The sequence below is a fragment of the Cetorhinus maximus genome, chromosome 17, assembly GCF_964194155.1.
Source record: "Cetorhinus maximus chromosome 17, sCetMax3.hap1.1, whole genome shotgun sequence".
NCBI classification, from domain to species: domain Eukaryota; kingdom Metazoa; phylum Chordata; class Chondrichthyes; order Lamniformes; family Cetorhinidae; genus Cetorhinus; species Cetorhinus maximus.
The window spans coordinates 98,374,829-98,390,269 of NC_135895.1; the positions used below are offsets into that span (position 1 = coordinate 98,374,829).

At 39.4% G+C, this 15,441-nt stretch overlaps 1 protein-coding gene across 1 annotated transcript in view; it reads left to right on the forward strand.

Moving 5' to 3' along the window:
* Window positions 1-1,402: 1,402 nt before the first annotated feature.
* kif14 (kinesin family member 14) overlaps window positions 1,403-15,441 on the forward strand; it is a 90,218-nt gene continuing 76,179 nt past the window's right edge. The window contains exons 1-4 of the mRNA XM_078561701.1: window positions 1,403-2,631; window positions 12,714-12,968; window positions 13,855-13,939; window positions 15,192-15,290. Of these exons, the coding sequence (XP_078417827.1) occupies window positions 1,520-2,631; window positions 12,714-12,968; window positions 13,855-13,939; window positions 15,192-15,290 (1,551 nt within the window). The 5' untranslated portion in view covers window positions 1,403-1,519. The remainder of the gene's footprint in view (window positions 2,632-12,713; window positions 12,969-13,854; window positions 13,940-15,191; window positions 15,291-15,441) is intronic.

Consider the following 15,441-nt stretch of genomic DNA (forward strand, 5'->3'; position numbering starts at 1 on the left):
TTGGATTTCCAGCATCCGCAGTAGCTTTTAGCTTTTTGTTTTTATCTTTGAGAAAAATGAATGTTTGGTATAGGGTAGGGAGAAACCTTGGGTGGCTTGACTTGGTGGGCAAGGGCAGAGGGATATTGTAGAAGTAACTGAATGAAAGGTTTCCATTGTAGTGATCAAGCTGATAAGCTACTCACTTGTTGAGGCATGAGTGAGGGATGGTTGGTAATGGAGGAAAAATGCTGGCGGTTATATTTGTTTTCCAGCATAATTGAGGTTTATGTCTGAAATTTTAATTTTGTTTGTGGTGCTAAATGGTTTTTCAACTTCTGTTTACAAACTATGTAAAACAGATCAGAACGTATTGTCATGTTAACAGTCCAAATTGTACTGCTGTGACATAAGCTGCTCTGTAGGCAGAAGACAGGAGAAATACTGGTGGTTTTACTGAAAATGCTGATTGGAGGGGAGAGGGGAGGAAAAATCAGTACTGTACCAATCTACACCAAAGTGCAGCTGTTCTTTTGAATGAGACATGCCCATTAAAGTCCGCTGAGAACTCATTAAAGCTGCATCCCACGGGTTAATTATAGCAGATGTCCTGATAATTGCAGAATGGGTTCTTGGTACATTGAATGCAATTGCGGCATGTTTCTGATCCCATCATGAGTGTACTTCAAGTGACAATACTATTACTCATTAATTTCCATGAGAAATAGAACTATTCCTTAGCTATGCTTACGTATCTTTTTGCATGTTTCTGACAAAAAAATAATTTGGAGTCGATCTCCTATAGTATTTGAGCACTTATTTTTCTAGGAAATTAACATTTACCATTTAGTTCATTCACATCCTGCGAGATGGTAGACAAAATCCAGAATATTTGACATTAAGAGGAAACTAAGCTCAGATTTACCATGACTTGATCATGATCAGTTGTGTGGCTAAAATTTGAGGGGAGTGGAAAAATATATTTGCTTTAAATTCAATGTTGATATTTCTATTTTAACTTTTTAAAAATTTGCAAAATTAATTGCCATTTTTATTTCATTGAAACAGCCTCCATATTTTAGTCATACAGCATTAAAAAGCAAAAAAGTTAATGTGAAAACTGTGGTTTAAAAAGGAGCCTGTAACCATTCACAAACTGTTTTGCTTACATGTTTCTCAAGTGTAAACAGTTACAAACTGTTACAATATCTACTATAAAATGTATATGGATCATTCACTTTTATTTGTTCCTGTAGTGTTAAATACTGTAAAACAAAAATGAACCTAAATATTTGCATTGCATATGGCTGGTAATATAATGCCTATCTCAAATGTAGTAAAACCTCAAAAATACATTTAATGAAAATGTTGAAAATATTTGACTAGCTGTATTGTAACAGTTTTTTTTGTATATTTCAGCCGCAGTTTTTAAACATGTCTACATCAAAGATTCTTGGCTGCGGATATTATTTCTGTTCTACTTTAGATATTTTAGTTAAAAGCAGAATAGTTACTTTTAGGTACCTTTCATCAAAGTAAAATGCCTATTTACACCACGCCTTCCAGAGATCGCACTATGGTAATTGGTGCTCTGCGTTCAGTGCCGAACAATCCAGTCAACGTTCCAGAGAAAGGTAGCACAAGGCTTGGTCCACAACCTACATCCCAAGTGCGGGACCATGAGAAACAAGGACAGTCAACATTGTCCCTGGATAAAAGCAATGAGATTAACAAGACCTACGTAGTGTGTGCTAGCAAAAGAACTCTAGGATCCCCTATGCCTTCCAAATCTGAGGGGAGATTAACCCTCCAGAGAAGAAAAACTGTAGACAAAGGAAATCCCTGTGTTCATGGTGATACTAATATAAATGCTGATATAGGTGAAGGAGAAAGAAAGCTTGCGTTACAGCGCCGTATTAAAGTGTGTAACTCGGAAAGTGGGAATAGCATTTTGAAGGAAAATGCTCAAAGCAAAATGCAAAATGCCTCAATATTGGGAGCAAATTACCTCTTGAAAACCAAAGGCACCAATTCCACAGGTTTTGCATCTTCCAAGCTTTCATTAATGCAAAACATTGGAGGTACCAGAAGCAATCCTTCTGCAAACGTAAAGCTGGCCGCACTTGGTAAAAAACAGGAAAATCCAGTAACCCCTTATCGGGCAGCTTCAGCAATAACTGTTAACAAAGTGCAGACCTTAAGCAAGCCGTCAACGACACCTGTTAAAAGGATGGTGGCTGGTAAGCCTGGTGGAAATGATAACCAACAAGAGGCTGAGGAAAAGATTTTGAAAATACCCACTGAACAGAATTTAATTCAAAATAGAACTTTGACAACTGATGGTATCAAAAAGATGAAACTTGGTAATCGGCAAGAAACTAAAAACCCAACTAATTATTCTGTTAAAACAATGGCCAAAGGCTTTCAAATCTCAAAACCAACAATCGATTCTGGGATCAATAACTTAAAATACTCTACAAATTCAGTGATGGATAACAGCGATCAAAAGCCACCAAGTAGTAGAACACTTATGAGAGGAACTCTTAGGCAAGTGGATATATCAACACAGAGCCCATGTACAGGGAATGAATGTTTAAATGGAGAAGACAGTGCTGTGACTGTGGCTGTTCGAGTGAGGCCTTTCAGCAATAGGTAAGTGTATGAAACAAATGCATTAGAAAATTGAATTGATTGACTCCAATTCTCAGGACTTCAGTAGTTTTGAAATTCTACATCAAAAGGCTCAATTCTTAAGTCTTTGTGGAAATAATCTTATTCTCTTCCCCCACCCCCCCCACATATTGTTTATAAAATAAGAGGCTTGCATTTATTTAGTGCCTTTCATAGCCTCAGAACCCCACCAATGTGCTTTACAGTCAATTAGGTTTTTTGAAGTGTATTCACTTGTAATGCAGGATTCACTGCAGCCAATTTGTGTGCAGCAAGCTCCTACAAACAGCAATGTGACCAGAATTTGTTTTTGTCATGTTGATTGAGAGATAAATATTGATCAGGACACTGAGGATATCTTCCCTATTCTTTTTCGAAATGGTGCCATGGGATCTTTTATGTCTACCCAAGGGCAGATGGGGACTCAGTTTAATGTCTCATGAAGGCTGGCACCTCTGACACTGCAGCACTCCCCCAGCACAGCATTGTAGTGCCAACTTAGTTTTGTGCTCAAATCTCTGGAGTGGGATTTGAACCCACAACCTTCTGATTCAGTGAGAGCACTATTGATGGAGTCTCAGCCGACTGTATTTACTGCATTTTGATGACATTTGTAGCACGGGGGGTGAAGTTGCTTCATTTTTTTTAACATGCTAGTGCTGCACTTGACCTCTGAAGTCCAAGGTCAACCTGAAGCTGGAGTGAAGTGGAATGAACCTTCCTGGAGGTTGATCCTAATTCTGGACTTACACTACAGCTTAGCAATGGTGCACAATGAAACTACTGCACACCAATGATACTGTGTACTGTGAATGCAACATAATATACATGTGTGGATAAAAGAAGCAACCATTCAGTGATGCACTGAAGAAGAGTACAAAGCAGGGAAAATATGGTTCTTAAATGGGCTGTCCATATTAACAGATCTAAACAGTTTTGAAAAATGTAATCACACGGACTATTTTAAGGTGTACGTGAGCTTTTGGTAATCAACTGGTGATAATTACAAAGTTACAATAGTAGGCCATAACTGATCCTACAGTGATATCATGAAGCATCATTTGTCAGGAGCCCCTCTTCTTTTTTTTAAATGAAAGGAATTAAGTTCTCACATGGTATCAGATCAGTGGAAATGATTCTCTTGAACTGGGTGGATTTATGTGTTTGTGCAACTCAAACACAATGTCCAACTTCAGTAAAGTCATGTTATGCTAAACTGAAAACAATTCTAAATTAAAAAATTTTTTTTAGAAACCAAACCATTTACTTGACTTGCTTGACCCTCATTTTCCCTGTTTTTTTGTTAAATTTTACTTTGTTAATACTGAAGCTTCGAGTCTGAAACTATATATTTTATTCCAATTTCTGTTGTCTATTTTGGCTTTACAGATGTATAATTTGACTAACACATGCCTTGGAAGGTTTTTTTTCTCAACCAATCATGAATGACTTGTTCTGATGTGTTAGTGCACCAAATATCAAATTGCCTGTTCCATTATCTCCATTTGCTACATATAAAGGAAGCATTGGGATTCTGCTTATCAACTTCACAAGCAGCCTAGAAGTTCTGTTGTTGAATGTGTGTGCTAGAGTTATGTGAACTTGACTATTTTGTTTGAATATTTATCAAAAGGTATCTGGCTTTCACTTTTGTAAACCAATCTACTGGCTGCCACTTGATATTGCTTCACCCAAAAGCTTGTAGACTTGTTTCTCTTCAACTGATAGATTGATCTGATGTGATATTTTAGGAATTTGTGTGTTTGCATTGGTGAAACCATTGACAGCACTTTTTCTTTGAGTAATTTGCCTGAGCAGAGTTTGTTTGAATTTGGGGGAATTTTTTTTTCAGGTTGCATAGTAATAAATTCAGTGTCTACTCAAAAATATCTAAATTGGTGTAAAACACAAGGAAATTATTTTAAGGGTCCCATTCACTTAAATATTTTAGGTTGAGGGCATAAGTCTGGTAGATCATCTACTGACAATTAACCTTCAAGACAAATGCAGAAACTAAAAGCAGTGTGGATAAAGGTTGCAACAAATATTTCTGGAGGATGTTTCAGCTTTTTGTGTAGCTGTCTTTCCAGACTGCAAAGCCAACAATAACTGGTTTAGATGGTACAATCAGGAGACCAAGTGCTGAGGTTGATAATGGTGTTAAATTGTACTTGATGCCGAACCTGCACCGAGTTAGGAAATTGTGTGTAGAACCTTATGATAGACTTAAAAATAACCTCCATGGGTTTCTTGAATGTAGTTCAGCATATGTTTGAGTTTCACACCAAGTCAAATATTTATCAAATAAGAATCAGTAGAGTGAGTGACAAAACTAAAGGAATAGTTTATACATGGGTTAAAGTGTTGTGTTAAATAATGGAAGTGCTGCTTTTTGTTGTAAAAACTGCTTGAACTATTTCTAGTGTAAAATTAAGATACTTACAGTCAAAGACGCTGAACCCCTTCCAAAATAAAATAGCTTCCATCTGAGATAAGATATTTTCATTTTGGGCATTAACTTTGTCATGTTACCTAACTGATGTACCTGGATAATGTGTTGAAGAGCACTAGATGGTGAGAGCGTTCAACTAAATCCACAATATCCAAGCTGGTTGTGGTGAAAGAATGGAATACCTTACTTAGCGTGCATGCCTTTCTTCATTTTCCCTCTCTTTGTACTCGCACAGATAAACGCCTCTTTGTCCTTACACTATTAAGTTCAGTACCGTTCTGGGTGCACAACATATGCGATGAAATCTGAATGATCAAAAAACAAATTTTCAAAAAGTCTCCCCTTTTTTTTAGCCACTAGCCTACTTTGGTTTATCTGTCGGCGTGACATCCGTCGTCTCAATTTCTTTGAGCCTCTCACCCACTCTAACCTGCCTCTTTCTGAACTTGCTGCACTCCGTTCTCTCAGGTCCAACCCTGACTTTGTCATCAAACCTGCTGACAAGGGTGGTGCTGTTGTTGTCTGGTGCACTGACCTCTACCTCGCAGAGGCTGAGCATCAACTCGCAGACACTTCCTCCTACCTCCCCCTGGACCATGACCCCACCACTGAACATCAAGCCATCGCTTCCTGGACTGTCACTGACCTCCTCTCCTCTGGAGATCATCCCAACACAACTTCCAACCTGATAGTCTCCCAACCTCGGACGGCCCGCTTCTACCTCCTACCCAAAATCCACAAACAGGACTGTCCCGGCAGACCGATTGTGTCAGCCCGTTCCTGCCCCACGGAACTCATTTCTTGCTATCTTGACTCCATTCTCTCTCCCCTTGTCCGGTCTCTTCCCACCTATATCCGCGATTCCTCTCGCACCCTACATCATATCAACAATTTCCAGTTCCCTGGCCCTAACAGCCTCCTCTTCACTGTGGACGTCCAATCCGTCTACACCTCCATCCCCCACCGGGATGGTCTGAGGGATCTCTGCTTCTTCCTTGAACAGAGGCCCATCCACCACTACTCTCCTCCGCCAGGCTGAACTTGTTCTCTCACTGAACAATTTCTCCTTAAACTCGTTTTACTTCCTCCAAATAAAAGATGTGGCTATGGGTACCCGTATGGGCCCCACTTATGCCTGCCTCTTTATAGGGTATGTGGAACATTCCTTGTTCCAGTTCTACTCACAACTCTTTCTCCGGTACATCGATGACTGCTTTGGTGCTGCTTCATGCTCTCGTCTGGACCTGGAAAAATTTATTAATTTTGCTTCCAATTTCCACCCCTCCATCATTTTCACATGGTCCATCACTGACACTTCCTTCCCCTTCCCTGACCTCTCTGCCTCAATTTCTGGTGATAGACTGTGCACCAATATTCATTACAAGCCTACTGACTCCCATAGCTACCTCGACTACAGCTCCTCATACCCCGCTTCCTGCACGGACTTCATCCCATTCTCTCAATTCCTTCGCCTCTGTCGCATCTGTTCTGATGATGCCACTTTTCAAAACAGTTCCTCTGACATGTTTTCCTTCTTCCTTAACCGAGGTTTTCCCTGTGGTTGACAGGGCCCTCAACCGTGTCCGGCCCATCTCCCGCGCATCCGCCCTCACTCCTTCCTCTCCTTCCCAGAATCATGATAGGGTCCCCCTTGTCCTCACTTATCACCCCACCAGCCTCTGCATTCAAAGGATCATCTTCTGCCATTTCCGCCAACTCCAGCATGATGCTATCCCCAAACACATCTTCCCTTCACCACCCCCCCGGCGGCATTCTGCAGGGATCGTTTCCTCTGTGACACCCTGGTCCACTCCTCCATCACCCACTACACCTCAACCCCCTCCCACGGCACCTTCCCATGCAACCGTAGAAGGTGTTACACCTACCCCTTTACTTCCCTCCCCCCCGCCATCTCATCGTCCAAGGGCCCAAACACTCCTTTCAAGTGAAGCAGCACTTCACTTGCACTTCCCTCAATTTAGTCTACTGCATTCGCTGCTCCCAATGCGGTCTCCTCTACATAGGAGAGACCAAATGCAGACTGGGTGACCACTTTGCAGAACACCTTCGGTCTGTCCGCAAACATGACCCAGATCTTCCTGTCGCTTGCCATTTCAACACACCACCCTGCTCTCAAGCCCACATGTCCGTCTTTGGCCTGCTACAATGTTCCAGTGAAGCTCAACGCAAACTGGAGGAACAGCACCTCATCTTCCGAATAGGCACTCTACAGCCTTCTGGATTTAAAATTGAGTTCAACAATTTTAGATCATGAACTCTCTCCTCCATCCCCACCCCCTTTCCGATCCCCCTTTTTCCATTAATTTATATTTTAAAAATATATTTTTCTTTTCCCACCTATTTTTAAATCTATCGTTTTATCTCTACCTTTTAGCCCATTTCGATCCCTTCCCCCCACCCCACCCCCACTAGGGCCATCTTCCACTTGTTTGTCCTGCTTTCTACCCTTAATGTCACCATTAGCACATTCCTTGGATAATATCACCACCGTCAATACCCCTTTGACCTTTTGTCTACGACATCTTTGGCAATCTCTTCTTTGCCTCCACCTATCACTGGCCCTCTATCCAGCTCTATCTGTCCCACCCCCCTCTACCAGCTTATATTTCACCACATTTCTATATTTCTTTAGTTCTAATGAAGAGTCATCTGGACTCGAAACGTTAACTATGTTCCTCTCTGCAGATGCTGAGTTTTTCCAGCTATTTTTGTTTTTGTTTCAGATTTCCAGCATCCGCAGTATTTTGCTTTTATCTTTGGTTTATCGTTGCATGTAAGATTGAATGACATAGTGTTAGAAAAAAGAACCATTTTTATGGCTAACCAAAACTTTTGTTCTGGTGCAAGGACATCAACCTGAAAAGTTAGGAATATGGGAAAAAGAGTAGGCCATTCAGCCTATCAAGCCCGCTCCACCATTCAGTTTGATCATAGCTGATCATCTACCTCAACCCCACTTTCCCGTGTTATCTCTCTATCCCTTGATGTAATTTGTCTCTAGAAATCTATCGATTTCTGTCCTGAATATGCTCAATGATTGAGCTTCCATGGCTCTCTGGGGTAAAGAATTCCAAAGATTCACCACCCTCTGATTGGAGAAATTCCTCCTTGTCTCTGTTTTAAATGGCCTACTCCTTATTCTGAGATATGATTCCCTGGTTCTAGACCAGACAGGGGAAACATCCTACCTACATTCTTCCTGTCACGCCCTGTACAAATTTTGTAAGTCTCGCTGAGATTACCTCTCCTTTGAAACTTCAGAGAATACAGGCCCAGTTTCCTCAATCTCTCCTCATAAGACAATCCCGCCATCCCAGGGATTAGTCTGGTGAGCCTCTGTTGCGCTCCCGCTATAGCAAGTATATCCTTCCTTCGACCAGGAGACCAATACTGTACACAATACTCCAGGTGTGGTCTCACCAAGGCTCTATACAATTGTAGTAAGACATCTTTACTTCTCCACTCAAATCCCCTTGCAAAGAAGGCCAACATACCATTTGCCTTCTTTATTGCTTGCTTCACCTGCATACTAGCTTTGTGACTCATGAACAAGGACACTCAGGTCCCTTTAGACACCAACACTTCCCAACCTCTCACCCTTTAAGAAATATTTTCTTTCCGTTTTTCCTACCAAAGTGGATAACTTCACACTTATTCCCATTATATTCCATCTGCCATGTTCTTACCCATTCATTTAGCCTGTCCAAGACCACTTGAAGCCTTCATGCAACCCCCTCACAACTTAACTTGTGTTTTAACTCTGTTTTTCTCTCCACAAATGCTGCCAGACCTGCTGAATATTTCCAGCATTTTCTGTTTTTTTTTTAAGTTTCAGATTTCCACCATATGCAATATTTTGCTTTTGAAATTTCAGTATGTTGGGCATCATTTAGTTTAGCATGTTTTCAGATAGTTGTAAAACATACCTGCGACAGGATAGCATGATGGATATTGGAGCACAAATGGCAGCATGGATTACTGATGAATATTTGATTCCTCACCCTGCTGACTTCTAATTCACAGCCCTGCCAAATGGAGATCAAGTATCTCCTCGGTGGGAGGTAGAATTGCATGGACTATTCGCCTCTTAGCAGACAGTGAAGAGTTGCAATTGCAGTGGTCCATGTGCAGGTAAATCTCTTTCCTTCGTTGCTTTGAGACAGCAAAGAGTGGAGTGAAGGAAAGGGTCTCCAGCAAAAAGACAATGGACAAGAAGGTACTTGTCTTCGAATAAATTTATAGATCCTTAAAAAATAGAGCATAGTTTACAGGGTATGTGGATCTTAGGTTGTATTTGGTGTTCTAAGAGTTACTGTGTAAATTTACACAAACCAAAGGAAGGGTCAAGGCTTAGCAATTAAGTCAGATCATTGGGAAATTAATGTTAGATGGAGCAGAGCCAATATCTAAATTTAGTATAATATTGATTTACCCAGTCAAATTTTTAAGCTGGAGTTGATTTTTGCAGTTGTCTATCTCTGGAAATGTACCTGAAGTTTGGTTTTATCTTTACTATGTGCCTGCTATGGCTCAAGTGGTAGCACAATCTCCTCTGAATCAAAAAGATAAGAGCCGTAGGTTTAAGTTCCACTCCAGACACTTCACCACATAAGATAAAAACAAAAAACTGCGGATGCTGGGAATCGAAAACAAAAACAAAAATACCTGGAAAAACTCAGCAGGTCTGGCAGCATCTGTGGAAGGGAGCACGGTTAACGTTTCGAGTCCGCATGACTCTTCAATAGAACTAAGGAAAAATAGAAAAGGGGTGAAATATAAGCTGGTTTAATGGGGTTGTGGGTGGGGGGGGTGCGGTTGGGACAAGAGAGCTGGATAGAGGGCCAGTGATAGGTGGAGATAAGGAAAAGATGTCACAGACAAAAGGACAAAGAGGTGTTGAAGGTGGTGATATTATTTAAAGGAATGTGCTAATTAAGGGTAGAAAGCAGGACAAGCAAGGTACAGGTAGCCCTAATGGGGGTGGGGTGGGGTGAAGGAATCGAAAAAGGCTAAAAGGTAGAGATAAAACAATGGATGGAAATACATTTAAAAATAATGGAAATAGGTGGGAAAAGAAAAATCTATATAAATTATTGGAAAAAACAAAAAGGAAGGGGAAAAATCAGAAAGGGGGTGGGGATGGAGGAGAGAGTTCATGATCTAAAATTGTTGAACTCAATATTCAGTCCAAAAAGCTGTAAAGTGCCGAGTCGGAAGATGAGGTGCTGTTCCTCCAGTTTGCGTTGAGCTTCACTGGAACAATGCAGCAAGCCATGGACGGACATGTGGGCATGAGATAATCCTGGCTGATACTCCAGTGTTGTATTGAGGGAAATTTGCAATGTAGGAAGTGTTGTGACCCTTTGTGTCCAATGTCAGGTGGGTGTAAAGGATCCCATGACAGAATTGGGAAAAAGAGAAGGGAAATACTCCCAATGCCCTACCAAATATTTATCCTTTGACCATCGCTAAAACGCATGATCTTTAATTAGCCCACTCACTGCTGCATTTCCTACATTAGAACATTGATGCATTTCAAAACCTTTCAGGGCAAAATACCAAAAGCTTAGAAATCTAAAGCATACATTGTAACTCTTTGCTGTTAGTGTAACGGAAACAGATGCTGATTATACTGTGAAAAAATGCAGGAAATGAAGTCAAGGTCTACATGGCAATGTAGATAGAGCAATCTTTCCATCTTGGGCAAATGGAAAGGATTGCTGAATGTATATCATTCTCCCAGTGCATGCATTACCTGAAAGACTACTGTATATAAATAAAATTAAAGCCCCACCAGAAATGACACATGGAGAATTGAATCAATTCTCATGCAATGCTTAAGATGGCAAAAAGCCATTTTTCAAATGCTCTTGTTCAAAATTAAGATATGCAGTTCTGTGCTGAAATATAACATTTGAAATCAAGGATATGCAGTAAAAACTACAGAGTTCGGTGATCGTCATCTGAGCAGATTATTTTTTTTTGCTGAATGATGGAAAGTGAGTTATGCTACTGTTCTCGATTAAATTCTTGTATCATTACATGGGGAAGTGTAACTTTTGCTGTCTGTGGGGCCTTGTCATGTTTGTCTACAATAATAAATAATATTGACTACAAAAGTAATTACCGGCTGTGAAGCACTTTGCGAAGTCCTGAGAATATGGTGCTATATAAATGGAAGGTTGTTCTTTTCTAAAACAAATTTTAATGATATAGCTCTGTCATATATGACTAAGTTGCTGATTTAATTGATTTAATCTAAACTCTGTTTTTGGTAGCAAAATTGCCTATGCTTCAAGAGTGCTCACATCAAGAAGAAGTAGGTCATGCAGCTATAGAGTGGGTTACAGTGGAGCCCAAACCTGTTTGACGGAATAGAATAAATGCGTGTACACACTTACAGTTGCATACCTAAATTTTCTGCATGAGTCACTGCATAGTCATCAAGAATTGAGATCCTGAGGTGCTGCTGTCTTTCCACTTCTGTCTTCTCTGTGCTGAGGTGAATTATAGTGACTGGTTCTACAACAATTAAAATCTGCTAACTCAACAGACGGGATCGGGTCTGGGATCTAGTTCAAATGGCTCAATGCCACATTGAACAGTACCTTTTTTCTATTGCTCGATTGGCTAGGAGGTTTGAATTTCATCCTGACATCAGCATCCTCGTTTTTATGCTTCAGTCCATCTTATCCAATGATTATTCCTAAGATTTACTGTATCATGGGAATTGAAGTGTAATTTTTTAATAAACTAATTTCTGGTAAGGAATCAATTTCTTGTGCTCTGCATATTTTTGCAAACTAACCATCACATTCAAATTATATATATTTTTAAATTTGTAAGTAGGACTCCCTTCATTTTATTCCTTATTTGCTGCACCATTTACCAACTCTGCTTGAGAAGATGGGAAGCTTCTTTTTATACCATTCTACATTTGATTCTTGGAGGTATGTAAAGGCAAATGAAGTAATGCTCCATCTCCCTTTCCTTTCATCACCCATGGTTTGACGTGACTGAGATCGGAAACTGTATGATAGACTGCTGGAGCAAACCCATTCATCACCATTCTATGCCCCTTTGATTGATGCTCAGTAAACTGTACCTTGCTACTACCTGTTCATTATTTCAGTTGAGACTTAGCTCTTTTTATTGTTTTTTAAATAATTTACCCAGGTGATGGCAGTAGTAGAAATGGTGAACAGGTGAGAGAAGACTATCGGGTCCTTCAATCCTGAACTGTCTGGACGTGTTGCAGCAACATGCATCATTGATCCTCCAACCTCCTTGTCATAGACGTGCAATTTCCTGGAAGATGGATAGAACTTTTTAGCAATTGAGATAGGCATTGTGATATAGGTAACTCTGAGCAGCATAATGAAATGTGGATGAGAAACCTTAGATGCAAACAACTTCTCAGCAAGCGCAGCATGGGCGTAGTCACTATTATGGAAAGAGATCACAATGTCAATGCTCTTAACAGTAACACACATATTAAAGGACAGTATGTTTTTTTCTTACCATGGTAACAATAAGTAACGTTAATTTTCTCTATATTTATGTTGAACATGTCTCTCTTATTTTTATTCAGGGAAAAAATTGAAAATGCAAAGCAAGTAGTTTTCATGAAAGGGCAGGACACAATTGTACAACATCCAGAAACCAATCACACGTACTCCTTTGTTTACGACTTTTCCTTTTGGTCGATCGATGAGTTACATCCTGAATTTTCAAGCCAGGAAATTATATATAAGAAAATAGGATTTCCTCTGCTAGAAAAAGCCTTTGAGGGATACAACACATGCCTGTTTGCTTATGGCCAGACAGGCTCTGGCAAGTCATATACGTAAGTTTGGGTAAAAATTTATAATGGTCGTTTTAATCATGCATTTTATAATATCTAGGTTATTATATATCTGACTATCATTTCACTATGAATTTTCACTAACATTGTCACTGGTAAAATCAAGATTATGGTTTAGTTAAAGGAGCATTCCAAAATCCAACTATAGTTTCTGAGAATAAATTAACTGAAAATTATTTGTTTAGATGGACATCTCGTCGATCCTACTGTGTTCCATAGACTATTCAAGATTCAAGTGCTGTTTTAAATTTTGTTATTTGCTGTAACTATGATACTTGTTAACAATATCAAATGCTCCTCTTTCACATATATATATATATATATATATATATATATATATATATATCCCTCTCTACAGCCTACTTTCTTTGAAGTTGCTTTATTCAGATGACATATTTAGAAACTATTGAGCACCATATTGTCACATTGCTGTCATTTACATTGCTTAATGTGAATTATTCAATAACTTGCATTTTTAGTGCAAAAAAATCACTGCCATTATTCCTGACAATCTGAAATGGGAAGGTGTGGACATACTACTATAACAAGAGTCCAGAGCGCTGTCCACCCCTGTGAGCAAAAGAGCTCATGGTTTTGTGTAACAAACAGAAACTGAAGTAAAAATCAAGTGAGCAATGATTGCTGTTGAGCTAAAACTAATCATTACTTTTAATCTAAAACAAAACTGATTTGAAGTTTCACCTGAAATGGTTCAATGAGAAGTACAGGATATTCCCAATTGGAATATTTTCTCCTGTTTTGACTTGCACAACTTGCTATTGAATGGCTATTTTTAATATATTCAATGTAATTTATTTCATACAAGTTTAGTTCATGATGTTTTAATATATTTTTTGTTACTTGAAAGGATGATGGGCTTCAGTGATGAGGGGATCATACCAAGGTTCTGTGAACAGTTATTCGCCAAAGTAGCAAAGCCTGAAATGCAACAGGTAGTATTTTTAAGGGCAAATTTTATTCTTAGTAGTGATGTAGTCTCATTGAATTAATTTTTTTAAAGGTTACAGTATAAATTTTTAAAACAAGTTTCTTTTTCTTTTAACATCTGCCTGGAGCTGAGATTAAATGCTTAATTTGACTCAAAGCAAGCATTGGCTAGGCGGGGGCTAAGAAACCAGTAAGACCCCAATGATTTTAACTCTCGGGCCTTGTCTACACCTGGCAGGTCAGTTTCAGCCTTAAATCTGTGGGAAATGGCAGAGGAATGACAGGTGGAAGAAGGTTGCTGGCTGAGACATAAGGAATGGTTCCTGGCCCTTGAATAAGTCAGAAAGGATGGGAGTTTGAAGCGAAAATTGTCATCGGAAAGTGGAGGGAGTGGGAAAGGCTAAACATTCCATTTAGGGCTCACTCTTGGCCCTGGCTCCTCCCCTGGCTGTGCTCAGCTGGGGAGAGCCACGATTGTTTCACTTGCTCAGGTCACTGATTAAAATGGAAGACAACCCTCAATTATATCAACAATCTGCACAATTAAAGGACTCTGAAAGATTCAGGTGAGTATCCTTGCTGCCTGCTCAGAAAAGCAAGTTAAAATTGCAGACTAAAATAAAACTAGAAAATGCAGTAAACACTCAGCAGGTCAAGCAGCATATCTGGGGAGAGAGAGAGAGAGAGTTAACATCCCATCATCATCATTTTTGTCATTCAATCTCTCCCACCTTATGCCTGATCAAAGATATTCCCTTTTGTTCTTTTCTCCGTCTCTGTACTTGCTTGTCTCTAACTTTTCCAGTTCTGATGAAAGATCATCAACCTGAAACATTAACTATGTTTCTCTCTTCATAGGTGTTGCCTAATCTGCTGAGTATTTCCAATACTATCCCTTTTTATTTCAGATTATCAGCATCAGCAGTATTTTGCTTTGGTGTTAAAATTCCAGACTCTGGGAAAGGAGCAGGATGACAGCAAGTGGATATGTCTCCCGGCATATTTTAACTCCCCACCTGGTGGAAAGGGTTAAAATTCTCCTTTCAGACTGTGAAGTTAATTTTAAAGGCAGAAATATTCTGATCTGTTTATTTAGCTACTTAGTTCACCAGAACAAGGTTGACCATGGATGATATATTTTATATTACAATAACATTTGGACATAAATTTGACCTTAATGTGAAAAATCTTTCCATTTCATGGGTAACAAGTAGAATCCTATGTTGATAAAGGTATATTTCTTTTCATTTTTCAAAGGCTACTTACCATATTGAAATGAGTTATTTTGAAGTCTACAACGAGAAAATTCATGATTTGTTGGTTGGTGGAAATGGAAAGATGCAAGTAAAGCAGTCTGTAAGTCTGAAGGAAATGGTTTATATAACCAAAGTTTATTTTGTGTTTTCGAATTTAATTTCTCTCAAGTGTTATAAACTCGATTAGGATGAAACACCCAGAGAGAGGAATGCGATAATTAATCCAAAAGCTCACTCTTCCTCTCCACTCT